This window comes from Takifugu flavidus, chromosome 9, assembly GCF_003711565.1.
Source record: "Takifugu flavidus isolate HTHZ2018 chromosome 9, ASM371156v2, whole genome shotgun sequence".
NCBI classification, from domain to species: Eukaryota; Metazoa; Chordata; class Actinopteri; order Tetraodontiformes; family Tetraodontidae; genus Takifugu; species Takifugu flavidus.
In genome coordinates, this window is record NC_079528.1 from 1,281,010 (window position 1) to 1,308,119 (window position 27,110).

Sequence of the window (27,110 nt, forward strand, 5' to 3'; positions counted from 1 at the left end):
ACGCCTTTACCATTTATGGAACAATTAATTCTGCTCTCCAGCGTAGGTTTGCAGCAGAGCCCGGCTTATTTCCGGGGTGCGTGACCAGCCGCTGACGCCACCCACACTTGTGACAAAATGGCCTACAGGCCTTGTCTACGTGTTCAAAGTCTGCCACCGCTGTAAAATATTCAAAATCCCCCATTGAGACAACCAGTCAGTTGGTGTCAAACACGTTGGAAACTGTGTTTTAATCCGCGCCGCAACGCAATCGTGCTCCCCTATGCATGACGCAAATAGTAAGGGATCAGCGGTAAACGAGGCCACGCATTGTGTGTCCCCCGCCCTCCCTCCCTCCGCGTGTCAGGAAGCAAGCTGATTGGCCGAGGCCTAGCAAAGTGTGCCCGGGGATCCAAAACTGCAGGCCGCACTTAGCTTACCGTCAAAATAAACCAAAACAATAACAGACAAAACTGAGAAGGGGAGAAACTATAAAAGAGTCCGGAGACGACGTTAGCAGGTAAAAAATATTTCGAACCGGTTGGAACGATATGTGGAATAATACGCAAGGGCCCAGTCGGCCGTAGTGGGCCTCTTTCATCCTTATCGAAAAAGCAACATGGGAGATAATGCGGCACAAGCCGTTTAGCTTAGCGAGCTAGCTAGCCGGAAGGAGACGTCTTGTTGTTCATTTGGTGTTGGGATTTGAATATTATTAGTCAGGGCTGGCGGTTTTACACTGACGGGTTCGTTGCGCTTCTAACGGTGTATGCAAACCCTCGTTTAGTGGACGAATAATGCCGTTGGTTGCGTTTCATGAATTAGCCAGTATGCTAAAACAAAATGGCGCCCAGTGAAATAGATCTAGCTTGCTAGCTAACTAGCTGTGGTGGGTGGAGTGCGGTAGCCGCCCAAGAATGCATTGCATAACATCTGCGGTACTTTTAGGCGGTGGCCACCAACTCTAAGCAGGTGTCATTGTTGTTAAGACTCCATAGTACCAGTGTTGGTATGGGCTCTTCCCGGAAATGTTATGCATGAACACCAGCCGGCCACAGCAACTGCAAACATGAAGAATTTAGTTTATTTTGAGTCCCGTTGTTAACACGTTACATACTCCCTTCAGATACACTTGATTTAGTTTTCACAAGACGATCAAACGGTTGCCTATAGATTCGCCCCCTCGCAAAGTGAATAGAAGGGTTGTGGGCAGCTTGGCTCTACATCAAGCTGTCTCAGCTTCAGGTGTATCGCTTCCCGTTTATCGGTGCAGCTACCTGCAGTACTGCCGATGGACACAGGGTGGCACCGTCAGCCAACATCTCAAGTGCCCCCTTAATAAACGCTGGCAAGATGTTGCAAAATATAGTTAAGACCATCGTGCAGTGTATTGCTGCATTTGTTTGACATTAACTTTCCCTAGGGTGTTGATCTGTGTCCTGTTTGCTTATTTGTACATGTGCTTGTTTACTTTTCAGAGCTGGATGGAAGTAAAGCTATTTGTTATCCTGCTGGTATTGGTTTTATTTTAAGGTTTTGTCATCAAATGTGGAGGTAGGTGCACAATGATCTATGATATATCCAATTACTATTGTTCATATTAACTGTGAGTTTCACTTTATTGTATTATTAAGAGTACATACTTCAATTTGCAGCCTTTTTTTGGAGTGAAGACATGGATCAAGGTGGAGGTGTGCTGGAGCTGCATGCTCAGGAGCTTAAAATGCCTCATGCAATGATCATGCAAGACTTTGGTAGGCACTGAAACATGAAGTTGCAACCAAAGGCCAGCTGGATATAGTATTAATATTTGTTTGCCTTTTTTGCTTACAGTTGCAGGCATGGGAGGGCTTGCTCACATTGATGGGGACCACATTGTGGTATCTGTACCTGAGGGCATGCTGCTTTCTGATGTAATGACAGATGAAGGCATTCTTCTGGAGCATGGGCTCGAGGTGGAAGGCTTAGAAACCCACGTGGTGGAAGGGCTGGAAACCGAAGTAGTGGAGAGCTTGCATGCAAATGTAGACGGCTTGGAAGCAGAGGTGGTCGAAGATTTGCAGACACAGGTTGTTGAGCTGGAGGCCGAGGTTGTTGAAGGCCTAGAGGGTGAGGTGGAAGTGGAAGGCCTTGAGGCGCAAGTTGTAGAAGGCCTCGAAACAGAGGTGGATGTCGAGGGGCTCGAAGCTCATGTTGTCGAAGGCCTCGAGGAGGAGGTGGAAGTGGGGAGTCTAGAAGCTGAGGTTGTTGAAGGTTTAGAGGTAGATGTGGAAAGTCTGCAAAGCCAAGGGGTCGAAGCCCATGAAATGACCAGTGAAGAGATGGTACCATCAGAGCATAGCGTGATCATGCCTGAGAATATTTTGGGCACAGAAGTCGCCATAGACGAAGCCCTAGACTCCCACCACCACCACCATCATCACCACCATCACGTCTTAACCTCCGACCTCATTCAAGATGCGAACCATCACCACCACGACATGACGGACCAGGTGTTTGTGGCCGAATTACTCTCGGAGCACCATGACAACACCCTGGACCAGCAGCTTGTGTCTGAAGGACTGATGGTGACAGAGGCCAACTCTGAAACAATAATCCACCAGCAGCTTCCATCCGAGGGTGTTTCCCTGCAGACTGATGAGGATGACGATGCAAGAAGCAGCTCTGAGGATTACCTTATGATCTCCTGTAAGAGAGCTCTCTCATTGTTTTACAGCATTTGTTGCTGCCAAATTCAATGATTCACTTCCATTTTCCACAGTGGATGAAGTGGGAGAGAAGCTGGATATAGGAGACACTCCCCTGGAGATCAGTACAGAGGTGATGGAAGACAAGGAATCCAAAGAGGAGGATGGCTCAGAGGTCATCAAAGTGTACATTTTCAAAGCTGAGGCAGATGACGATTTAGGTTAGTTATTATCCGTTCAACGTTGAGTGGTTACTGGTTGATAGTTGACTGTTAACCTGTTAACTGGGACTCCCTCACCGTTGTTTTCAGGAGGAACCGAGGTAATCACAGAGGATGATTACCAGAACGGCCATCCGGACCTGGAAGCTGCCTCGTCGGGAAGACTGGGAGTTGGCCGTGACAAAATGGTTTACATGGCAGTCAAGGCTCAGCCAAAGGAGGAGGAGGTTGATGACGATGACAGCGATGATGATGACGATGATGACACCGGTGGGTTTTTCAGTTCCTCTGAAAAGGTTTTACTTTCTTCGAAGACAGTTGGAGGTTGATATTCCACAGCTTTAAACTTCACCTTGATGCTTGGGCTCTGACCTACCTCTTTGTCCATTAATTGGGTTTGCATAATTAATGGCCTGTGTACACTGCTCAACTTTTGGCCGTCCCACATGAAAGATTTTATGGTTTTGTTTTTTCTGAAACGTTTTGAGAGCTCAACTGACCTGTGACGCTTTAAAAAACGTTTATTTCTAGCATCAAGGTGCCTCAGAACAAACCATTAATACAATTGTGTGTGCATCCTTAGAATTCACTAAATCTTAATTATCTTAAGTCAGCTTTGGGCTGTGTCAATCACTTGTTCAATGTCGGTTCAGGTAATACCATTGACCAAGTAAAAAATGGAGCATCTGCACCTTTTCTGCAAATCCGAGATGGGCTGGGAGCCAACCGTGGCCTCAAAGGCAGACCTAAGAAGAAGAAGAAAGGAGAGACACGTCAATGTCAAACGGGTACGAAGAACACGCACGTGTGACTCGGAACACTTTTCACTTTTTATTTTCCATTATTAAGTTTCATCAGTATCTCTTCTCACAATCTGCTCAGTTCTGTCACTGTATCTTCCAGCTGTCATTATTGGACCGGACGGGATGCCTCTGACTGTCTACCCCTGCTATATATGTGGGAAGAAGTTCCGCTCACGGGGCTTCCTCAAGTGCCACATGAAGAACCACCCGGACCACCTGCTCAAGAAGAAGTACCAGTGTACAGACTGCGACTTCACGACAAACAAAAAGATCAGTTTTCACAACCACCTAGAAAGCCACAAGCTGCTGAGCCACAACATTGAGCGCTCTCCGGAATACACGGAGTACACGCGGCGTTACCACGAGTCCAGCCCTCTGGGCTCAGACAAGCTCATCGTCAAAGACCGGGAGCCCAAACTGCATCACTGCAAGTACTGCGACTATGAGACGGCTGAGCAGGGTCTCCTCAACCGTCACCTGCTCGCTGTGCACAGTAAAAACTTTGCACACGTGTGTGTGGAGTGTGCCAAAGGCTTCCGGCACCCCTCGGAGCTGAAGAAGCACATGCGGACCCACACGGGGGAGAAGCCCTATCACTGCCCACACTGTGAGTTCCGCTGTGCAGATCAGTCCAACCTAAAGACTCACATCAAGAGCAGGCATGGTGCAGATCTGCCTTTCAAGTGCAGCCACTGTCCCCAAGCGTATGCTGACGCACGGGAACTCCAACGTCACATAGAGATGGTTCAGGGCCACAAGACCCACCAGTGCCCGCACTGCGAGCATAAGAGCACCAACTCCAGTGACCTGAAGCGTCACATTATTTCCGTTCACACCAAGGACTTCCCTCATCAGTGTGACGTCTGTGAGAAAGGGTTTCATCGACCTTCAGAGTTGAAGAAACATGCAGAGACACACAAGGGCAACAAGATTCACCAATGCCGGCACTGCAACTTCAACGCTCCCGACACCTTTACCCTGAGTCGTCATATTCTGTCCTTACACACGAAGGAGCTCCCTTTCAAGTGCAAGCGCTGTCGGCGGGGCTTTCGGCAGCCCGCCGAGCTGAAGAAGCACATGAAAACACACAGTGGTAGAAAAGTTTATCAGTGCCAGTATTGCGAGTATAACAGTACGGACGCTTCCGGCTTCAAACGCCACGTTATCTCTATTCACACTAAGGACTACCCGCACCGCTGTGACTACTGCACCAAGGGCTTCAGGAGGCCTTCGGAGAAGAGCCAGCACATAGCTAGACATCACAAAGAAATGCTGATGTAACGTCATCACTCTCACACACTTCTCTTTCCCGAGTAAATCTGTGTCACGCCCCCACAGGTGATTTTAGTGTATTAACAAACCATTGACTGATCTAGACTGTTGATAAGGACAATGTTATATTTGCTGTTCTGTGTTCAGTGTCGTAATGGGTGTTATCCTCCTCCCCCACAAATAATGCAAGAACACATTTTAGATGGGAGTGAATCTAAAAAGAGTGCATACGCTGAGTGGGACAGCTGTAAATTTCCTTTTTTTGTTGCAGAAAGTCTCATATGAACATATAATCAGGGTCTCAAATGTCTATATTTTTATACCCACTCAGTTGAAATGCTGCAAGACGAGTGTCCTGTAAAAAGGAAGCGGTGCTTTGTGAACAGCGTCCCGTTCTTCAGGTGATATGGCGGTAGTACAGGAGGGGTTCGTCTCCGAGTACCAGGAACTATTTTCTTTATTTACCAACTTTGACCCCATGTGTTGTTTTTGTTTTCCTATCTGGGGCAGGTGCATTCATGAGTATCGTTTGGCTAGCATTGACCAACATTACACACCTTTAAAAGAATATCTTAATAAATCTACCAGCTAAACCTTTTTGAAATAAATCATGTACACGATAGACCCTATTTTACTAAATGGCTTCAACGGTGAATCAGTATCGACACAGCACATGTCTGTCATGTGAGTGCTTTTAAATAATTTATTGTGGACAGGACATTTTTTGGTTTCCTCTCATAAAGACCACGAGTTATGAGACGGCCACTGTAAAAGTGACGTGCTCCCCCCAGCTAACCATGTAATTGCAGTCATGCCTTATATCTGTTATTTATGCCTAAAGCACTGATGAACACAGTTAATCATAAGTGATTTTAACTCTCAAACATGCTGTATCAACACCATCCTCATAGAGATTGTTTGAGTCAGTAGAAAGCACTTTAATAACTTTGTATTTTAATGATATGTATGCATACACATGTAGGTGTGTGTGTGTTGAATTCACAATCTACCCCACAATGGCAAAGCTTTTCCATACGCTAACTGTAGAGATGGTTTTAAGTTTTGGCAGCAGGTGGGCGCGCTCCATCACTGTGCTAATGTTGGCCTGTGCCGGTGGTGGTAGGAACCATTTATTGTTTGTTTGTTGTTGTTTTTTTATGGACAAGTGATGGGGATTTGTGTTTGGTTTGCATTCACTAACAAGTTTCCCACCTCCCCCCCCCAGACCACCTGTCCCGAAACCCGAATAAATCCAATCCATTCCCAAAAATGGGATCCATTCCCTAAAATTCAGTGGTCATCATATTGAAATTGTCTTCAAATGTGCGCAGATGCTGTCTCCATCAAACGAATTGTGCTATATATTAAAAATCCCTGCAGTTTGTGTAACCTGAGTCTAGCTCTTCCTTCTGTTTGGTCGTGGCAGTTTGTGAAGGGAAAAAAGGAAATAAAAAAAAAAAAGTCAGCCGTCAAAAGTAAAGATGAGTAATCACGATAAGAAACTTGATTCGATTTCAGAGTAGCCGAGTAGGTGGGGGCTGTTAGATTTCCTGGAGGAATATCTGCTTTAATTTCATTGTCCAGTTGTTGAGCTGTCAGCCTGACTGCGCTCCACCCTGACTCACTGCCGTGATTAAATCAGCCATCGCATCTTCTCCCCGTGCACCCCCCCCCCCCCCCAGGGGTTGGGCCCTCTCAACATGTGCCCCTCAACTCTCCCGCTGGGTCTCCTCCAGTGATGTACGAAATGAGGATGGCTTTGCATGTGCGACCACCGTGCTGATCTCGCCACGTGCGCTCCATCGCATGAATCACTCCCTGCTGTGGCTGTCAGAAACAGCTGAGATCGATGCATCCGCTGCTGCACAAGAGGCAAGAATTTAGAGCGGGAGCGCTCTTTGGTATCGCTCGGAACCACGTCTGAGCCTATTTTTAATCATCGTCCACCACAAACATGACAGTGCTAAGTGCCTGTGGGGGCCATCAGTCTGATGGGGATTGACAGAAGTACACCGGTAATCCATCTGCAGCAGAAGGTCAAACTAATTTAGTTGATGTAGTTGGGCGGTCCAGTGTTTTTGGGGGGGTTGGGGATCAATGGGCTGTGGTCTTGGATGGGATTAGAGCATCAAAGCTGCTATTAAAATATTGGAGATGTTTGGAGGGACGGAAATATCTCACTTACTCTGCAGTAATGTCATATTTAGACACGGTCGTGGTGTTGCAGGGCATGACCCCTGCGTGGTTCAGGATGGGATCCTCTCATTGACAGACTCCTTCCAAACGACCACTAGATGATGTGGTGGCCCACGTAAACCACAGCAGCCCAGTCGGGTCTAGCAGGGCGCGACACAGGGCGCCAGCTGGAGAGAGCGCCACCGAGTCCTCTGGGACGTCGGTGCCAGAACACTGGGAGCGGAATAGTCCTGCTGATTAGTCTGAGAAAGGACAGTGTGATGGGCCGGCCATGGGACAAAGAGCAGAAATAGCTGACAGACTGTTGACTGTGCAGGTTTCTCTGACTCACCCATGAGCCTCACTGGTGCACTGCTGCACTCTGTGGCTGCGTCATGTGAAGTCACCCTGTTGTGCACAAATTGTGTTGAGTTAATTCAGTAATGAGGGATGACGCAATTGAATGCCTTCTATAAAGAAGGAATGATCCACTTGGAAAAACCAGTAAAAATGGAGAAATAAATCATGGTTTTCTAGGAGCAGCCCAGTTCTTGTCTCGCCACACCTGTTGCTTAATTCTCATTATTTATATATCTAAATATACAATATATACTGTGTTTGGTGAGCAAGTGTCTTCTGGACTTGGAGATTCATAGTGATTGTAATATTAAAGATATAAAAATGAAGCTTTTTGTGATGATAGAATCATCGTGTACTGTATTGGTGTGGAAAGCAAAATATTTTCTTAGATCATTCACTAGATGTCGCTGTTATCCTTACGGGAGGCCACCGCGCGCTCATTATACTAAGCGCTCTAAAATTAATCTATTTGAGTACTTGACTTGTTTTTTAACAAAATGCCGGCGAAATTGTGAAAGTTAAATTAAAGACTTTATAATAAATCGACCATAAGGAAACGCGTGAACTGATGATGGGCTCCTGCGCCCACTTCTTGTCGCTCTCGTGCGTAAAAGACGATAAGATGCGGCTGTAACCACAAACGGACCCGGGGAGTCCGACGGCTCCTCTGATTTTTGTTTACCGAACACTTTTCCAAGCCGCCATCAGGTCGATTTTCACACTTTATAAAGTGACATTTCAACAGAAGCGCGACATCGTCCGCTTGTCCGGGATGGACCCGGCTCGCGACGGACCGGCGCGTGACCGCGGGTGGGCGTGGCCGGTCGGGATGAGCGATCCATCCGCTGTTCCGCTGCGGCGGGGTGAACAGTCTGGCGCGGGGAGCGGAGCGTGTGGCCGCAGAAGTGATGGGCAGCGCTGAGCTCTTTTCACGCACCTTCCTCGCCTCGCTGCACGTCTTCAAATTCTTCTTCATTTCGCGGCTTTCTGCATTTCGCGGAGCCCAGGAACTATGGATTGCCTAATTAAAACTGGTCGACCTAATCCTGTTTGCGCCAGACCAAACGTCCGCAACTAGAGTAAGAGAAGTCGTTACGAACACTTGTGCAAGTTGTCTTTTTTCCTGCTCGGAGAACAGGTGTCAAGAAAGGATTTCAGTCTCGGGATACCGCGTTTATCTGTGCGTAACGGACGTGGGCGTAAATCTTCTTTCAACTCTCCCTGAAGGTGTTATGTTTTAGGAATTATGTGTGGACGCTCAGAATAGAAGGTGCGCTTGTGGGGGTTTTTTTTCTTATCTTTTCTCTAAAAGCTATTACTGCGCGCGTACTTGTGTGCTTAGTAGTTTTTAGCGACCATCAAAAAAAAAAAAAAACCGCAGGACCTCAATATTCGGTCGTCACATACCCAAGGCCGTTTTTAAGCCGCAAATTAGTGCACCTGTGAGACAGAGTTAAGCCATGGCTTTACCAGATAGTGGCATATCTGCGGAGGAGGTCCCCTTCCCAGAGATTATAGAGCTCAATGTCGGTGGCCAGGTGTATATAACGCGTTATTCCACACTCACAAGTGTGCCAGACTCTCTGCTTGGGGAGATGTTCAGCCGGAAGTCAACCAAAGGACTGGCCAGAGACACAAAGGGTCGCTTCTTTGTGGACCGTGATGGTTTTTTGTTCCGTTACATCCTCGACTACATGCGCGACCAGCAGCTGGTTCTTCCAGACCACTTCCCCGAACGGGGGCGTCTGCAGCGGGAGGCCGAGTTCTTCAACCTGCCAGAGCTTGTAAAGCTGCTGGCGCCAAAGATCAGCAAGCAGAACTCTCTCGGTGACGATGGATGTCAGAGCGACCCGGAGGACTCCTCCCCAGGGATCGACACAGCCCGCAACCTGGGCTCCTATGGTGCCGCCTCCGCCGCCTGTGCCAGCCTGGTACCTGGCAGCATGGATAACAAACGCTCCGGCTTCATCACCATTGGTTACAGAGGCTCATACACCCTGGGCCGTGACAGCCACACTGATGCCAAATTTCGCCGGGTCGCACGGATTATGGTCTGCGGCAAGACCTCCCTGGCTAAAGAGGTGTTTGGGGAGACGCTGAATGAAAGCCGCGACCCCGACCGCCCCCCTGAGCGCTACACATCGCGCTACTATCTCAAGTTCACCTTCCTGGAGCAGGCGTTTGACAAGCTGGCTGACGCGGGCTTCCACATGGTCGCCTGCAATTCCACGGGAACCTGCGCCTTTGCCCACGAGCAGACGGACGACAAGATCTGGACCAGCTACACTGAATATGTGTTTTACCGTGAGTGAGAACATCAACACTGTCCCCTCCAGTCCCCTCCCCTGTCTCAGACCGACCCCTGTTCCAGCCTCTCTGATGGCTCCTGCACCAGTAGATGTTGTTCCGCTCCACCTCCCTCTGCAGCCTCCAGCTTTTACCCCATCAACTGCACCCAGCAGTTGCTCTGACTCCTCACAGTTTGTCTGCGGGTCCAGTCTACAGCCCTCAACCCTAATCCCCCCCCTGTTTTCAGGTCCAGCCCTTCAACCCCACCCCAGCCGTTCCTACAAAGACCTTCTCATTTTTTGTACTTTTCGTCTTGATTCTGTAGAGGTGAAGCACAATACTGAACTGAAGAGCTAATTTCGTTAATTTAACGCCCAACGTGTGTGTGTGTGTGACTACTGAAGCAGTCACGGGCGTCGGGGAAAGGGCTTCAAAGAGCGGCCGTGCTTTACTCTGCCTACAGATTAGACTCTCCTGCTCCTCTGAACTAAAATCACCAAATAATTGGACATCTCGTCAGCCTTGAGGGACACCAGCGGGCCCCGGACGAGAACAAAGTCAACCACAAAAATCTAATTTCCCTCCATTTTTATTAAGTGTGCTAAGTGCTGTGTGCTTTGAAATGTGCCATAAAGTATTTTGTCTGTTCAGCTGTGGTTATGAATGAAAGGTGATGATCCACACGAAGAAACAGGCTTTGGTGTTTGTTTGTTTTTCTTCTTGAAGCACAAATATCAGATTTGGAGACAGAAAGGAAACATGCTGTACAAAGGAGCTCGCAGTATTTCGTTCACCCACGCAGGTCAGGTGGAAGGTGTTACATCACCCGCTGCCCACTCTTCGTTTCCTACCCTGACATTTCTCTGCTCAATTAAATGGTCACTTGTGTATTTTTGTAAACAGTGACGTGGTTTAAGAAAGCCTCCGGGTCACACTCTGAGTTCCACAATTTCTCTTTCCTCACGTCAGTGTTCATTGAAACTGTTGCATATTTGATGGCGGGCGCTCACTGGCTCACTGAATACCCCGTCATAACTGGTCCGACCACACTGTAGCAGTCATTTTCTCAACATTGTAGCATTATGAGGACAGTATAAGTGAAGTCACCAAGGTTTTCTTCTTTGGTGGTGGTGGTGGGGGAGGGGGGTTCCATAGCTGTAGCCTCAGGACAGGTCTGCACATTATACCTCAGACTGAATCCAGCACAAAATTTAGGTGATGGCATCAAACTAGGGGCACACTTTGAGAAGTAGCTGAAAGCCTGTCAGGCTCGGGCTACGGCGTGAGAGCGGAGGAGCCGCGGCGACACGGTGGTGCAGTGCTGGGAGGTGCCTGAGTGTGATCTGACAGTGAGGATACGTGTAAACGGAGACGTCCCAAAGCCGTATTGTGGTGTTCCAGTGTGATAACGTGCTGTTGACATGTCAGAGCAGCTGCAGCCTGTCGCTGCAGTCTTTGCTAGCAGTTATTTGCCAAATAAATTATATATATATATATAAATATATATATACATGCTGTGTTTTTAACGGGGGTTTTGTTTTCAGCTTGTAATAAAAGGTGGCAGCATTGAACGATCCTCGTCATCCGGCAGTGATTCTCTTCCATATTTTTACTCTATCATTTCTAATGACATAAAAGGTGACACAGCATTTGCTTAAGGCACAGCTATCATAATCTTGTTTTTTTTACTGTCTTCTATTTTTGGTTGGGGTCCTTTAACCCAGCTGGGACATAAATGAGGCACCTTTTTAAATTCACGCTGGCCATAAAAAATCCAGGAAATACAAAAGTCAGGCGCACGCTACTGAGGCAGCCTCTTCCTGTTTTATAATGTCTGACTCACATTTTTAACTACAGATTATCCCATGCTAATTACCTTAACACAAACCTGATCTCAGTCTGGCCTAGATAGAGGCACAGCGGAGGAGCTTCACAAAAACTGATGAAAATTTAATGTTGCTGCCTTCCTGGAAAACAATTTTTCTTCTTCCTATTTTCCTGCGGTTCATGACAAACCCTCAGAGAAGGCGACAATACCACAGCTGTAGAGTCTCCACCGTCCCAAACACAGTGTCACACAGCATTCCTCCATGAGTATTTCTGGCATGCCGCCGCTACACGGGAGCAACCAGGTTAGTCATTAGCACAAGCTTGCAGAAAAACACACCTCGAATGTGAAATTCCAGAGTGTCTGTTGAAGCCAACATTCAACAGAAAACTTGTGAGAAGTGTTACCACTCTGTGACCGTAAAAGCAGCCGTCAGCCAGAGCTAAATATGCTGCATGGGTTTACGATTTCCCTCCCATTTTTAATAACATTGTGAAACTTCAAAGTGTAGCATGAGGCACCGAGGACGCAGATTCCAGTGTATCACAAGTCTATGGATAGAAAATGTATTCGCTCTGCATCTTCTGGAAAATCAAAAAGCATCGCGCATTTTTTCAGCTGCTGCACATTCCAGTCAATTAAACCCTTTCAGTTTATTTCATTTCTCCTCATATGCTCCAAACTTCTAACCGAGTGGGTTAGAAGTTTGATTGTTTTGGTTAGTTTTCCTCAGGCTGTGCCGTTAATTATTAAACTCCTCGCAGGGAAACACGAAAAAGGAAATGTGGTCTGAGAGGACAAAGTTGGTCTCTGTACCCTGATGCAATGATTAGAGCCATGTTGTGCTACTGTCCCTGAAGGCAGCATCGCGTGGTTAACGGCTCAATCTGTTTTCCCCCATTAGAATGAACTCATTGTCTCGTAGCCAGCTGGGTCATCACTTCCCTGCTGGAAAGACAGGCACAAGACAGCAGAAGAAGAGCAGAAACGGATGTATATCTCAAACACAGGACAGGAAACCGGCGGAGGAAGCCAAGTGATGGGGCGATAGACGACCTGGTAAATGTGAGCTGCGACGGGGGTGGCGGGGGAATTGAAGCGAGGAGGCTTTTCTGCTCATCCCTTCCTTCCTGAGTGGACTCAAGCCTGAGCCGCGTCTCAGAGAGGTGCTGGAGCGCCCACACAAAAACAAGGCTGTGACTGGGCCACGCTGTCGTGTGTTCCTCTGAAGCCCATCTGCTCTTTCAACACGCACAGGGAGATTCAGCATTATTGATCCATGGCGAAGTTAACTTATCACTTCATAACGCGATCACATTACATCCAACCCCTTAGCTAGAAGACCTAGATCCACATTGAAAAACAAAAAAACTAGGTAAATAGTGAAAATAAGGTTAGATGAATTGTTCTGAGGCATTATCAGGCCCAACTCCCTTCTTCATCGTGCAGCCAACCTCCTGTTGCCTGACCTCGCCACTGTGGCTCTGTTTTGTGTTTTTGCCCATGCTAATGTTTTTGCGAGACAGCTGGGAAGGGGCGGGATGGTGGGGGGGTGGCATGCTGGGGCATTGACCTGGGCACATGCCCTCTCTAACAAATATGCTGAGCCGGCAGTCGGGATCTCCCAGAACACACAAACAGTGCACCGCTGGGGGTGGGGGGGGGGGGGGTGCCAGGAGAGGATGCAGAATGGCTCTCTACTACCAGATTAATGACTCGGTACAGCAGCAGCTTCAAGCTAATTCAGGATTAGGGAATATTCTAAAGGAGAGTGCTTGAATCCACGCGTGAAGGTTAAGGGAATCACCTTTAATGGCTCAACACGCCACTCCGCCTTTTTGGGCGTTGTGTTCTTCAACCTCCAGCGATGGCAGGTCAGGCTGAAGGTGGATCAACCAGCATAACTGCTCCATCAAAAATCATCTGGCAACCGGCCAAGAGGACGGAGCGTGCAGGGCCCCGTGGTCCACCACGGGCTAGCTGACATGTGACATGTGTGAAGCAGGAGATGCGCTGGCGTATGACAGTCGGCACGTGTGCACTTAAGTGTGCGAACGAGGATGGGCGCAGGCAGCCACATAAGCGGGTATGCAGAGTACAGTAGCCCTGGCTCAGGGCATCTTTAGCTCATTGTGTGTCAGGTTATTTATAGGGAGCCAGGCATTGACTCAGATGTGTTCTGCTACTGTGCTCCCAGCATGGGTACATATGCTACTATTCCTCCTCCACGCTCTCCTCGTCTTCCTCATCTTGGAACACACTTTCCCCCCAGAGAGCCGATATTACAAAGCGTCACATCCTCTGAAGACCACGTGTACTCCCTCGTGGAAGGTCAGGGGTCGAGAATTCAGAGTAGGGAGCACATTCGGGTTAATACAGGGCGCTGGCTTCTCATTCCTCTCTCTCTCTCTGTTGAGTTTTATTTATCTCTGCTACCATTTTCCTCATCGCACATTTCTTTTCTTCTAAAGATGGGGGAGGAAATTACCGATATAGACCATTAGCCAGATCTGTATTTTTGAAAAAAGAAATCTAAAATGGCTCCTCACATGACAGTTCCTCATCACAAAGATGGAAACCGGAGCAGAAGGACCCCGGATTGAGCAACCCGAGGTGGAAGTTGTGACAGTTGCCGTGCAAAGACCGTTGAACATACTCATGCAGCTCATGCAGTTCCTGAACTGTTTCATCACATGCAAAACATTGCATCTGTAATTAGGGATTAAGAAAACAGCACAGAAATTCTCTCCAGTAAATTGACTGTCACAGACATGCGTCACTCTAAAGGACATAGATCAGCACACATGTATATTTAATAGCATATATTTAACATATATGCTTTATTAATGGGCCAAAGATGCACAAACAGCTTGTACCCAAACACCGAATACTCTATGTTCAAACGTAAAGTTTAATATACTTTCATGAATCTATGGTTAAAATACATAATCAAATTCATTCTGAAAACGTATATGACATCTTAAATGCTGATAGGATGAGGCTTGTGTGCACGTGTGAGCGCGCGTGTTCAGGGAATTAACTGCCTTTTGAAAGAAGAAGAGATAACGACAGAGAAAAGAAAATGGGTTGGCAGGAAGATGCTCTTCTGTGGGTGTTTGTGTGCTCGACGAAATCATAATGAACACATGTGAGCGAGGACCGCCTGGATGTGGGAGTAAGGGGGCTTAGCAGCGTCAGAGGAATTATCCTCCGGGGGGGATGGGCTCCGTGTTTTCCTCCGCCGCTAAGCCTTATGGAGGAGAACGGTGAAAGAGCATACTCAACCCTGTTCCGGGGGCCACTTCTCCGGGGATAGAAGCAAAAGCCAAAGCACTTTCTCACAGTCTTTCCTCTCTGGTTGCCTGGCTTTCCCATCTGTTCACTGTGACACATCCCTCCCCTTTTCCATCATTACTGCTAATGGCACGTTGTCTTTCACCCTACCTGATCTCTTAACAAAGACCCCGAGAGACAGATTTGGTTTTTTTCGCTGAAGAAACTTCCAGTGACCTTTGACAGCAGGCTTCTTAGATACTTGAGATTTCACAGCACTCCGCGAGGGTTCGAGATACAACAGAATACAGATTGATCAACACTGTGTGATGGAGGCATTATTGAGGAAAGGTCCTGCTAACACATGGATCAGGCATCTAAATGCCACGGCAATCAGCGGTTGGGAACGTGGCGAGGCTGTGACATTTTGTGTTAATGTGCAATCAAAGAGCCAGATTCCAAGTGGCTAAAAGCATTTAGCAGCTAATTGAAAGTTCTGCTAAAGAGCTTGGGCAGTTAGTACGTGTGTATACCCACAGTTGCTGTGCAGCTGCAGTCATTCCTGTCTTTACTTGAAGAATGCTGATGTGAAATGACGTCATTTTCAGACATAAGAGAAGGTGCGGAGAGGTTTGGAAAATGCTTCCCAGCTCTGTTCTGGTTGTTTTATTTATTACCTTCACAAAAAAAACAATGCCTGCACGACTCTGACCAGGACCCTGGAGTTAAAGGGAAATGAGGGCGATGTGCATTAAATAAAGGAATGGTTCACAGAAACTTCCGTCACTCGTATAATGAAACAGTATCAGAGGCGATCAGAGCTCGGCAGCATGTTCACCAGAATCTGGGGCTGGTTTAAAGGCTTTGCTGTCTGTCTAACAAGGCTGCAAATAGGCCAAACGAGCATGTTGCCAAATTATTTAGAGACCATTTGGTTTACACTTCTGTCGCTCATCAATGATGGAAGTTCGTTCACTTTTTTATGAACCAGTGAATTCTTAATCGTGTATTAGTGGGACTCGGTTTCAGCCCAGTGGGGACACTGACTAAATGGTCCTGTGAGCTGCAGCTAAGAAGCCCCAGCAGACTTAAATTTTCCTTTCCTGCAGCTCGACGCATCCAGGAAAATCAAAGCTATCTGCCAGCTTACATTTTGGAGGCACTTCAACGTACCACCCTTCACGACCTCTGCTTGACCTCTGTTCAGATGTTTGTTCTGCTCCAGGTCACAATAGACTTGAGCACAGCGGACAGACACTTGTTCTTTCAAAGCTCGGCCTCAATGTTCAACTGATCAAGGACGCTGTTAACATTTGCACAAACAAAAGAGCGGCGGGCACGTGTCTGCCGTGAGCAACAGCGGCGAGGAAGAAGAGGCTTTTTAGAGAGCAGAAACCTCAAGCAGAAGCCGGCTGTAGGCTGACGCCTGCCGCCACAGCTCTCACAACAGATCTCTCATTTACTGTGTTTAATAATGTACAAAAGTACGAGTAAAGCAGACTAATTTGACTGCTTTCGTTCTCCTTTTTGTCCTTGGCTAATGCAGGATCGCTCTGGGATGGAGCTCTTTAAAAATGAGTGAGTCTAATGATGACCAGGTCAATCAGCCCGCGGCTGTGTTTTAAAATTCACCGCGCGGGCCGACAGGTGTTGTGACCTGAGAGCGGGCAGAATCGAGCCGCGGCATCGTCTCCATGGAAATGCCACATTGAGTCGAGGGATCCAGAGCTGCACAAATGCATAACAATGCGTAAAACTGCACATATATGGTCTCCTCCTGCTGTCGCGGAGGGCGGCTCTTGTTGCACAGCCTTGGAGGTGGCTGTGGCGTGTTCTGTGCATGATTACCAAGCATTCAGCTCACCGCCGATATCAAACATCTGCTTTGTGAAATGAGCAGCACGACGCCTAATGACAGTCTGTGTCCCTCCACAGATGTGTAATCAGACATGCTAATGCTATGTTGTTCTGAAAAAATGCATTTAGCCTGAGATGTAACCAACGATTTCTTCAAAAAATAACTACAGATTACCAGTGACTGAGCTTTTTGTACTCTATCGTCTGCGTAGAAGAGAGAGGGCGAGAGTCTTTTTTCTAAAATCTTTTTGTCTTCTCAAACAACACGATTCTTCATCCACCTGTTAATTTCCACTGTCTGGCAACTACCGCTGCACCCTCAAGGCCGTGACACCCTGCAGTCAAGGTCCAACCCAGCTCAGGCCTCCATCAACAAGGGCAAGGCTGACGCTACAGATTACTGATAATTAGCAGGCAGATTAGAGGCCAGGTATCCAGATGGCTTGCAGGGGGGGTGGATCGTCTATCCTAACAACACATTTACCACCCGTTGTGTGGAAAGAGACACATGAGGCCAATAGAAGCAAAAAAAAAAGAATCTACCACTGCTCCAGGTGCAACTGTTTATATTTAGTGTACAAATGTGTTTGCTTAGTAGTCACACACTCACACACAGTTTTGTCCTGCTATCTTTGTGGGACCTTAACATAGACTTTCTTTCCATTTTCCATTCCATTGTTTTCCACATATTTTGGCACAGATAACTTTTTTTTGGGGGGGGGGGGGGATGGGGGGGGGAGGTTAATTTGTCAGTTACAGTCTCAACATGAACCCTGAGCTTAACCACTTTAAAGTGCTCAAATACCAGCCTGGGAATTAATGATGATTAAATGATCAGAGCTCACAAACAAGGCACACGCTGGACTCCAGGCAGGCAGCGGGAGAAATGTCTTCACCTCCACCATTTGACACGAGCATCATTTCCTGTTTTATGAGATGGGCGACAGAGATGATTTGTCCTGTGGCAGGAAGTGCACTGTGAACATCATCATGTGAGTGACGTGCCTTTCCTGCTCGTTACCCTTCCCACCCCCCCCCCCCTCTGAAGAGCTGACAGGCTGCAGCAGGAGGTTAACTCCGGCTGCGCTCTCGTGCAGCGCCGAAGCTCCTAGAGAGGGATTTTGTTTGAGGTCACGTTAAAAACCTTGCTGCAGTTTTATTTGTCTCTGTCTGGAGAACATTTTCTAAGCGTTTCCTGTAACGTTTGCATCCACATTGATGTAAAGGAACAATAAGAAAAGGCTTAGATATCTTCTGCTGAGCTTGTGCAGCTGCACAGCTTTGCATCACTTCCTCTTGAGAGGGACTATCTTGTTTGCTCGCTTGCAGAGCGGCGCCTGCAAAAACTCTGCGGGAAGCGGATCAAACGACAAAAACCACAACAATAAAATGCCACAGCGGGCTGGGGCCAATATTCACTATCATCCAGCCTCAAATAGATTGTGGCGTGTCCCCATCTGTGGTTGGACCATGTAATTATTAGAAATACGCTTTCAAAACTTAGTTCACAGTTTGATGTTGTGCAAATCAGAATCAGAGGCCGACTACACACCGGAGCTGTCTGCATATGAGAGCAGACAACTCCAACGGTCTGATGGCGCCTCAGACTGAGAGCAATGTGCACGTGCCCTGTCTGAGTGGTCACAATCCTCCCACCCTCAAGTGCAAACTCACCACACCGTGAAATATGCCATGTGAGGTTGGGGCGTCACACTTCCATTCAGCTTCAGAGTCCCCTCTTTTAATACGAGCACCTTCACGCAATAAAAACAGAGGTCTTTTATCCTGTCTTTTAGCTGCGAGTCCTCCGCCGCTGAACCGCCTTCTCCTAATTTCGTTTTCTGTAATTACAACAGAGCGGGCTCTTGTACCACCGTGTGCATTTTTGTACCCTGGGAGGCAGAATTGTGAAGCATAAAAGCTGCCAAACACACATCGCTGACACACTTCGATAAGGCAAAGAATAAAAGCACAAATCCAACTATATTTATTTCTTTAATTGGCTGTTTGCCCTGGTAGCTTCTGAAAATGACAAAAATGAAAAGCTGGTGTGGATCCTGGGGGAATTGGGGGGGTGTGAAATGAACATACAAAGCACTGTGTTATTGAACTGAGTATTTTTTTAAATTTTTTATCTAAGTTAATACACGTAGAGTAATTTAAACTTGAGTAAGGGTGTTTTAGCTCAGCAAAACTGTTTTTAATCACTGTTTAATTTCTCTTCGTTTTAGTGACGTGTGTGGACCAACTTTACTGACTCTCGTGGCTTCTGAGCTGCTCACTGTAACTATACTTACATTTCAGAATAGTGGGGCTAATGTTTGCAATGAATGCCACACAACCCACTAAACTCAGTCCATAAATATGTGAATATGTGGTCAGTGTGTGTGTGGGGGGGGGGGGGGTGCTGCAGCGAGTGCTGGTGCTGTGAGTATATGGAGCTTTTCACAACTTAGCAGCGCATCTTTGATGGTTTTTTGTCTCTTCGTCTGCTGCAGGTAGTTCGATGACATTGTCTGAGGTAACAACCGCCGACCCCCCAACCTTAACCGAACTGATGACCTCTCAGCGAGAGCCTGCTCGGACTCTGCCGCAGCTCCCCACCACCGGTTGCCGAACCCAAAGCCTTCCAGAGACGAAATGCATCGGCATTCCAGACATACGCAGCCAGGCGCCTCTGGATTCCCCATTGTCTCTTCCACCTCCGCCCCCACCGTCTGGGGACGCCCCTTACCTGCCACCACCTTCACCACCAGGCCTGCCTCCACCTCTGCCATCCAAGCCCACCACCAACTCCAGCACGCCCCTGCTGGCAACACTGGCCCCCGCTGAGAGCCCCCAGCGACCAACGGCGCTCCACCTAAAGACGCTGCCCCGTCCCACTGTCAAGGAGAATGGCGGCCCTCCTCTGGGAGTGGACGAGGAGGAGGAGGAGAGGAAGCTGCTGGAGGAAGAGCTGAAGAAGTGCATTGAGGATGTTAAAAAGATCCGCTTGCCCCGAGTGTTTCCAGATCGTAAAAGACACTGGCAAAGTGACTTGCTCAGGAAGCACAATGCCTAGACGAATGCCCTGTGGCTGTGACAGAGGCACGTTTTTGTATCGCAGGTGTACGCTTAAAACACATCCAAAACCACTTTTTTTGGACAGGGGGTCAGGGATGACACCAATACCGATGTATAATGGACGTACCGTTCCATGTCAGCAAGCACCAAAGGAACAGCGCAGCAAAGTCTGCAGTGAGACAAACTGAAGCAGCCGTAGTCTGAACGCTGCGTATTCCAGGCTTCTAATGGAGCTTTTCAGCTTTATTCATAGCTGTGCTGACAAAGGATGGAGAAGTAATGGGTTGTGAAGGTGTGAAGGACTCTCTGCAGGTCTACCGGAGCCTTTGACGCTTGCTTTTGCATGCCGGAACAACTAGATGAACGAAGCGTAGTGCACGTTTAGCAATCACCTCGGAAATATTTGGCTTTCCCCATCGTAGATCATCACCCCAGCGGAGGGGGAGGAGGGGGGGGCACCTTTCCATGCGGCGTTTTAGGAAATTGAATGATTTTAAGTAGTTTAATTTTTGCCAACACATATTTTAGTTCGTTCTTAATTTTCTGTCCTTCTCTTAATCATGAACTCACTGACAAGTGAGGGGAAAAAAGTAAGATGTGGGAATTTTTAAGGCTTCGACTGCTGATGCAAAATAAAAAGCTAGAAGTGAAATCTCTGGTGCTCGTCGTCTGAAATATCTCACCTCATCAATATTAACGCCCCAACTTCAAAGCCTCTCTTCTCTCTACCGGTGATTCAGCTCTGCAGTTTGGTTCACTTTTTGTGGTTACATTATCATCAAACTTTGGACTGAAAAGAATCCCAAATGAGAATGCAGCGTTCCGCGTAGTGGATAATCACAGATGGTTGGACTGTGGAAAGATAATGACAATAATGACTATACGAACTAGTGATCGCCTCCATTTGTTCCTCTAACTGCTGCTCTGCATAAAGTGCTCATCCAGCTTCACTAATGAATTACCAGGTGTGTGTCTGTGTGTGCGCACTCGTGTTGATTTATGTTTCTGACTGTACTCTTCTTTTTATTGTTAAATATATTACATAAATGAAATTCAATAAAATGCAATCATGAAATTTGTCTTTAAAATCGCGAATTCCTCACAAAGCTCAATTATTATAATACAGTGAGAAATCATGTGTTTAATAATGGAACGACAGACATTAGGCTTTAAATTCCCCGTCCTTGTGAGAGCCTAACGTTACAGAAGCTGAACAAAACAGTCTGGCTCAATTATCAACACTGAAGAGATTTTGCACCATCAGAAGATGTCAAAAGCTGAGAAAGATGGTTTAAATATGGCACAGCAAGGATAAATCCAATCGACGTGCAAAGCCCGCTGAAAACTTTAGAAATGAAAAATGGGCAACGTCCCCAGTGGGATTAATAAAGTCAGGAGTGACAGCAGCAGTTTTATCAACCGTCCACTTATTACAAAATAGGTTATAGATAGATAGATAGATAGATAGATAGATAGATAGATAGATAGATAGATAGATAGATAGATAGATAGATAGATAGATAGATAGATAGATAGATAGATAGATAGATAGATAGATAGATAGATAGATAGATAGATAGATAGATAGATAGATAGAGATAGATAGATAGATAGATAGATAGATAGATAGATAGATAGATAGATAGATAGATAGATCCTTTTCAGCTGCAAACTAAAATTCCCCTCAGCCGGTTTGAAAGTCTGGTGCAGTAATTTGGAGAGAGTATTGGGCTCACGGCCCGGCAGCAAACAATGGTCCTGATGGACAGAACTCCGTTTCTGGGCCCCAGTAAAGAGCTTCTAATAAGGTCAGTCTGTACCAGAGCGCCTCTGCTCTGATACGCCCACCTGCACATGTCTCAGGTTAATGTTGTTGGCCGAGACGGAGAACGTTTTATCTCATTAAACATAAAAACACAGTTTTATCTCCCCTGCTGAACTGGAGACACCCTCCTGCTCTGAGAGGAGGATTAACAACACATTCGGGTTTGTCCCCGTCCTGAGGGCCCTCTACACACCAGCCTATTGCTCTCCGGAGATGCACTGACGGCATTAATTTACTCTGATGAGCATTTCACCCCATCTTGAGAGTCAGGCAACATCCACCTGCTCGCTGATTGGCTGAGAAATCCACAATAATGATTTTCTCTTCACGGCTCTTCCGAGGACGCAGCGCCGGCGTGGACAGAGAGGGCGTCGTCATCACGTAGGCACTTCTTCCTGTTTAAAAACCCCGGTAATGGTGGCAGACGCTGCACAGTCTGCTGTGTTGGAGGGCTGCTGGACAAAACACACTTCACCATCTCAAAATAGAACCCGCGAGTGTGGGGCTTCGCTACAGGAACCTGTTCACTTCCTGATTCCCTTTGACCCGTTCTCTTCTGTCTCCGCTGTCCTCTGAAGCTGGCCTTTATTACACTGTGAGCATTTGATCTGTGGCCCGACCCCGCCAACAAAGGGAATGCTGAAGCTTTGAGATGAGAAGGTAAAGCAGTCTAGATAGAAAGAGATTATTTTCATAAGGAGAATAATTGAGCTAACACTATGAATCAGAGCTTTGATTCTTTTGGCTGTGCAGGAGCAGAGGAACTAACCTGCATCCAGGACGGAGCCCACGTCCACACCAGTGTTGGAACAAATACCAAATATAAACTAAAAGCTTTGAGTGGGTTTCGTTTGTTTGTTTAAATGGGAAATTTAGCCAAGATGAGTCAGCTCTGTTTCCAATCTGAACACCAGCGAAATGAAAAAGAAGGGACGACTTCCTGAGCCTTCCTGCATGAATGAGAATTTCAAATGGCCGGCAACACATTAGCATCTAATTTCTTCAGGGCATATCAGGACCTCCTGACAGCTGAATCAGAACACCCTCCTGGTACCAAAGCGAGGAAGACTCTCACGCTTGAGAACAAACTTTGTGTGTATGAATTAAAAACGCCTGAGGGGAGGAAGAAAACTGTGGCTTAATCATTGCACCTGAAGTAGAATCCCCCGGCCCACACTAGAGCCGACCCAACAGGATGATGTAAACAAATGTTTGTGTATTTCCTTATTACATCTACACATGTGGCTTAGCTGGTCCACACATCTGCTTTTTTCCTACATTTTCTCGTTAAATACTCCCAAAGAAGCTGGTCAGTTTACTAATTTTCCAACAGCAACTAATCAACCAAACATGTGTCAGTGTCCTTTGTGGATACTGACACATGGTTTGCTCCATGTTTTATAATAACATTTGCCTCACCGAGCAGCTTAAAATGGGTTTGCGAGGCAGTGAAGCATTAAGGCACAGTGACCTTTGACCTAGGATAGGGTGCAGAAGAGAAAACATGGATGTTCATGAGAGCGAGCTGGCTGAAAGGCTGTTGTGACCTCACCTTTGAGCTCCAAAGTTTATCCAGTTCACCTTTGTGTCACCAGGATTATTCTTGATTCTGCAAAGTGTACTTACTCAAAAGGGATCCATCGCTGTGAGTGCCAGAAAACTTCAAAGGTGTCAATCAAATCGGTCACAATTCTATATTTAATCTGAATAATATTGAAGCGAAAATCTAGAAAATTAACAAGCATGGACGGCGGATAATGAGAGTCTAGTTTATTCCTCATCATTCCGGGATGGAGATGTTTGCAGATGACTGTATGTCTGATCATGTGACCTCAGCGAATACTGGGATTGCACCAAGCAGCCTGTTATTTGTGGTGATTACACACAATCTGAAGTGTCTGAGTACCAACAAACAGGAACATATGCCCAATTTCTTTACCTGACACGTTGTCATTTAGGAGACCAAATATCAGATGAAATGGTGTGAAATGTTCCACCTCTGACGTGTAAACAAGAGGAAATGTGAATCATGTTTGTGTATATATGCTGTCTGTAAAGCTGTCCCTCCGCTCGCATTGTTCATGTAATCAGCGGGACACACATGGTGCTCCACGGAGAAGAGGGCCAGAGAGGGTGAATATGTGCCAGACTTTCACAGCCTTCCATTTCCATCATTAAAACCTGGAGCCTAATCCTGCCGCTCGTTTAATCTCCTAATTCTGCACTCCCTTTCTTTGTGCATGCGGACTCTTCCTGTTCCAGTCGCTCTAACTGCTGATTCTGAGCATTTCAGAAGGCAGAGAGAGAAATACTGAGAGAGAGACAGAGACATAGAGAGAGAGACAGAGAGAGGCTCTCATTCCCGGTCTCGGATCTCCTGGTGCACGGCTACGTGTACGTACCAGGATGTACATGGGGATGTTGCTGTGCAGGCAGAGGAGCAGCGTGGCGATGAGCTGCCGAAAGAACCGCGTGGAAAGATTCGATGACTTCATCTCCAGGAGTCACATCTAAGAGGGAGTTTGTGGGCCGAAGCGACAGATGGCCCGGCGGTCCCTTATGTGGGCCGAGTGCCTGGTTACTGCGCGTCTCAGTGGAAAATCTGACATGGCCTCTGTGAACGTGACCGCCCTGTTGCTGTTTAGCATCAGGTGCTGCGTGATGGGAATGGCCTCATTTTGCACTTCGGGGGATTTATGAGTTACCAAATATAGTATCAAATATAGCGACAGGCTAATCCTCCTGCTACTTACAATGGAACCATGGCAGAACCCTGCTTCAAGGATAGCGCCGCCCTCATGGCAAATCACTGGAATTGATTCAAATCCAGCCAGGTCAATTCAGGCGCCAGTTTGGCTCGCATCGCTCGCTGCCTTTTAAAGATTGTTGCATATTTATCATTAGCAGTGGGAGCCCTTCAGATGTTTCCCCCCCGCAGCCTCAGCTGTCAACGTCAGGAGGAGCAGATCAGACAATCCGCTCCCAACCACATCCAGTTCAACCTGCAGCATCGGAGGTATCTGCTTCCTGCCCTCTCCTGACTGGTTTTATCCCATCGCGGTCTTCTGAACGACAGGGTGACGATTGCGTGACGTGGTGATGAGCACCAGGAGCCGTGGTGACACTGCGCTCTCTAATGAGGCGAGGCGTCACTTTGAATTAAAGAGGAGCGCATCAGAGAGTGGGAGGAACTCTTAAGATTCAGAGAGGAAGTCACCTTTGAAACTCTGAAAGGTCCAGGCTGTTTCCGAAACCACACACTCGCTCCCTATTCACTACTCACTACATGGGGGACATGGATTGAGTGAACTACGTAGCTCACTCAATTCAAAGTTAGCTTTCGGACACTACGGACACTACAGACACTACGGCGCACGTAAAATGACGTAATGTTGTCGCATAATAATAGCGAACCGGTCGCCAGGAAAAGTGGCCAGGTGCATTTAATTATTTTAACCCATCCGAAACATACCCAAACACATTCAGCGGTCGTTTCTTTGAAAATGCAATATTTTACCTTATTATTATCTTTATACAATAATAATAGATTAAAATATTAAATATAATATAATAAATAAATAAAGGCAAAAACATATTTAAAATGGAGGCAGCAATGTTCCCTAAAGTGAAAGAATTTTACGCTCTAGTAAGATATGTGAAACAAATAGCATATAATAATAATAAGATAATAATACATACATTTGTACGTCATCTCTCCTCGTTTACCCGCCATTGACAGATTATCACGCGATACCGTAAAGGCTGATGGGATATATTACCGAGTTCAGGTGCATCGGTTGTACACTGCTTTTCGCAGTGCATTGTGGGATACATTGAGTGCACTACATAGGGTCCAGCGATGCTCACTAAGAATTCGGACACTATTTCAAAATGGCGTCCACACTATTGAGTGCACTATGTAGGGTCTAGGGGGTGGTTTCAGACACAGCCAACGTGTTGAACCCCTGCGAGTGGGAAATGATTAGATTTCACTTGTGGTAGGTGATGTTGAAACACATTTAAATAGGAAGTCTTTTAGGTGAAACACTCTAATTATCCCTGTTGAGGACTCTGGCCAGTCTGCTGTTGCCATGAAGCCGGCCTCAGATGCACCCCCGGTGCTTATTTTCCTCCTTGACCTCGACGCTTCGCACGCCGGCATTAAACATGTACAGTAAATACTGTTCAAACGTTTTGTTTGCAGTCGCATCCAGTCAAACCGAAAGCAGGATTCATGCATTTCACATGAGTCGCTCCCAAGTTATTCAGAGAGGAGCGCCGGAGAGACGGGGGGATGAAAAGCATCGCCCGTGGCAGCAGAACACACAAGGACGTCTGATCTTATTGTCTCACCCACGTCTCCGCCGTGTCTCCCGGACGCCATCGCAAATGCAGGAAAGATGCGAGGACGTCAGAAGTGCTGCGGCTGCACTTCGCTGTGCACCGCAGGGACTGTTGTCACTGTCGCCGCTGATATTTTTGGGTTTGTTTTCACACCCTTCCAAGGGCTGCAGCGATTATTGGTTTTCACAGGGAAGTTCTGCAGGAGAAAACGTGCTATTGGATTTATTCGCCTCAATATTGTCTCTTTAGGAGACGGTGAGACTAATTAGAGTCTTAGGAGTGTTTGGGCTGTGCGGAGTTGTGGTGGAAGCTGATGGTAGATTCCTTCAAACTCCTGCTGCGTCAGCCTGAGTCACTGCTGTGCTTTCCTGGCACCATGTAGTGCTGAGGAGGCTCTTCAACACACCCCGGCTGTACATCATCATCAGTCGCTGCGTGTGTCTGCGCGTGTTCATGTGCATCCTGTCTCCGAGCCTCTCCAGTGTCCCCTGCAAACTCCCGAGCTACAAACAAACATAATGCGGCAGCAGAGGAGCCTTGCTCCAGTTTTATTTGCTTAGTGACTCAGGGAGAAAGACAGACTTTATTGCTAATTGCTTTTTTAAATGAATAGTTGCTAATGTTTGCTAACATGGTGATATGGTTTGTTTTCCTCATTCCTGGTCCATATTATCACTGTATGACAATTCAGTATTAAGGCCTATGGAATTATGTTATTAACCTGAACTGACTCACTGTCAAGTGTTTCTATGCGTGCTAATATGGTTATATTCGGAATTAATCATTGAATATTTGTATGAAAGCAGACAATAAGTGTGTCAGAGGTGGGTCATTTGCATAGTCAATTATTCTTATTTCAAATTAGAAGGAGTTACAGATGCAGCATGCACTGAATGTCACCATTTGCTTGTGATTTGCATTCATACGGCGTTGATTTGTGCATGACGCTCCCACATAGGACGACGCAAACAAATTTAAATGAAATTGTCTCAGGATGGGAAATGTGTAAACATGAAATATCTCCCAGGCAGTTCGGGCAGAGCTACAGTACAAACTCGATTGCAAACTGGAGCATTTAAGCCCCTGCTGTTTTCACCCTCAGCCCATAATAGGAATAAAATCTCTTATCTCCAC

The 27,110-nt window shown here is 46.9% G+C and overlaps 2 protein-coding genes across 3 annotated transcripts; both read left to right on the plus strand.

The window, feature by feature from the left end:
- Positions 1 to 349: 349 nt before the first annotated feature.
- On the plus strand, positions 350 to 6,356 carry znf711 (zinc finger protein 711). 2 transcript variants are annotated; one of them, XM_057043321.1, is made up of 8 exons: positions 350 to 499; positions 1,458 to 1,533; positions 1,635 to 1,733; positions 1,813 to 2,667; positions 2,741 to 2,887; positions 2,978 to 3,157; positions 3,541 to 3,675; positions 3,770 to 6,356. In XM_057043321.1, the coding sequence occupies exons 3-8, from the start codon at positions 1,655 to 1,657 to the stop codon at positions 4,969 to 4,971; spliced, it is 2,598 nt and encodes an 865-aa protein (XP_056899301.1). In that variant the 5' UTR covers positions 350 to 499; positions 1,458 to 1,533; positions 1,635 to 1,654; the 3' UTR covers positions 4,972 to 6,356. The 2 variants fall into 2 exon arrangements, with proteins under 2 accessions (XP_056899301.1, XP_056899302.1); XM_057043322.1 differs by having other exon boundaries at positions 3,791 to 6,356.
- A 2,007-nt stretch (positions 6,357 to 8,363) lies between these two features.
- Positions 8,364 to 11,361, plus strand: kctd12b (potassium channel tetramerisation domain containing 12b). The gene has a single exon (XM_057043332.1). The coding sequence runs from the start codon at positions 8,958 to 8,960 to the stop codon at positions 9,807 to 9,809; it is 852 nt and encodes a 283-aa protein (XP_056899312.1). The 5' UTR covers positions 8,364 to 8,957; the 3' UTR covers positions 9,810 to 11,361.
- The last annotated feature ends 15,749 nt before the right edge of the window (positions 11,362 to 27,110 follow it).

Bases quoted from the DNA above. Each gene is read 5' to 3' on its own strand.
- znf711 (XM_057043321.1), top strand. From the start codon at position 1,655: ATGGATCAAGGTGGAGGTGTGCTGGAGCTGCATGCTCAGGAGCTTAAA. The intron at 1,734-1,812 runs GTAGGCACTGAA...TTTTGCTTACAG, and splicing joins AATGATCATGCAAGACTTTG to TTGCAGGCATGGGAGGGCTT. The intron at 3,158-3,540 runs GTGGGTTTTTCA...ATGTCGGTTCAG, and splicing joins TGATGACGATGATGACACCG to GTAATACCATTGACCAAGTA.
- kctd12b (XM_057043332.1), top strand. From the start codon at position 8,958: ATGGCTTTACCAGATAGTGGCATATCTGCGGAGGAGGTCCCCTTCCCA.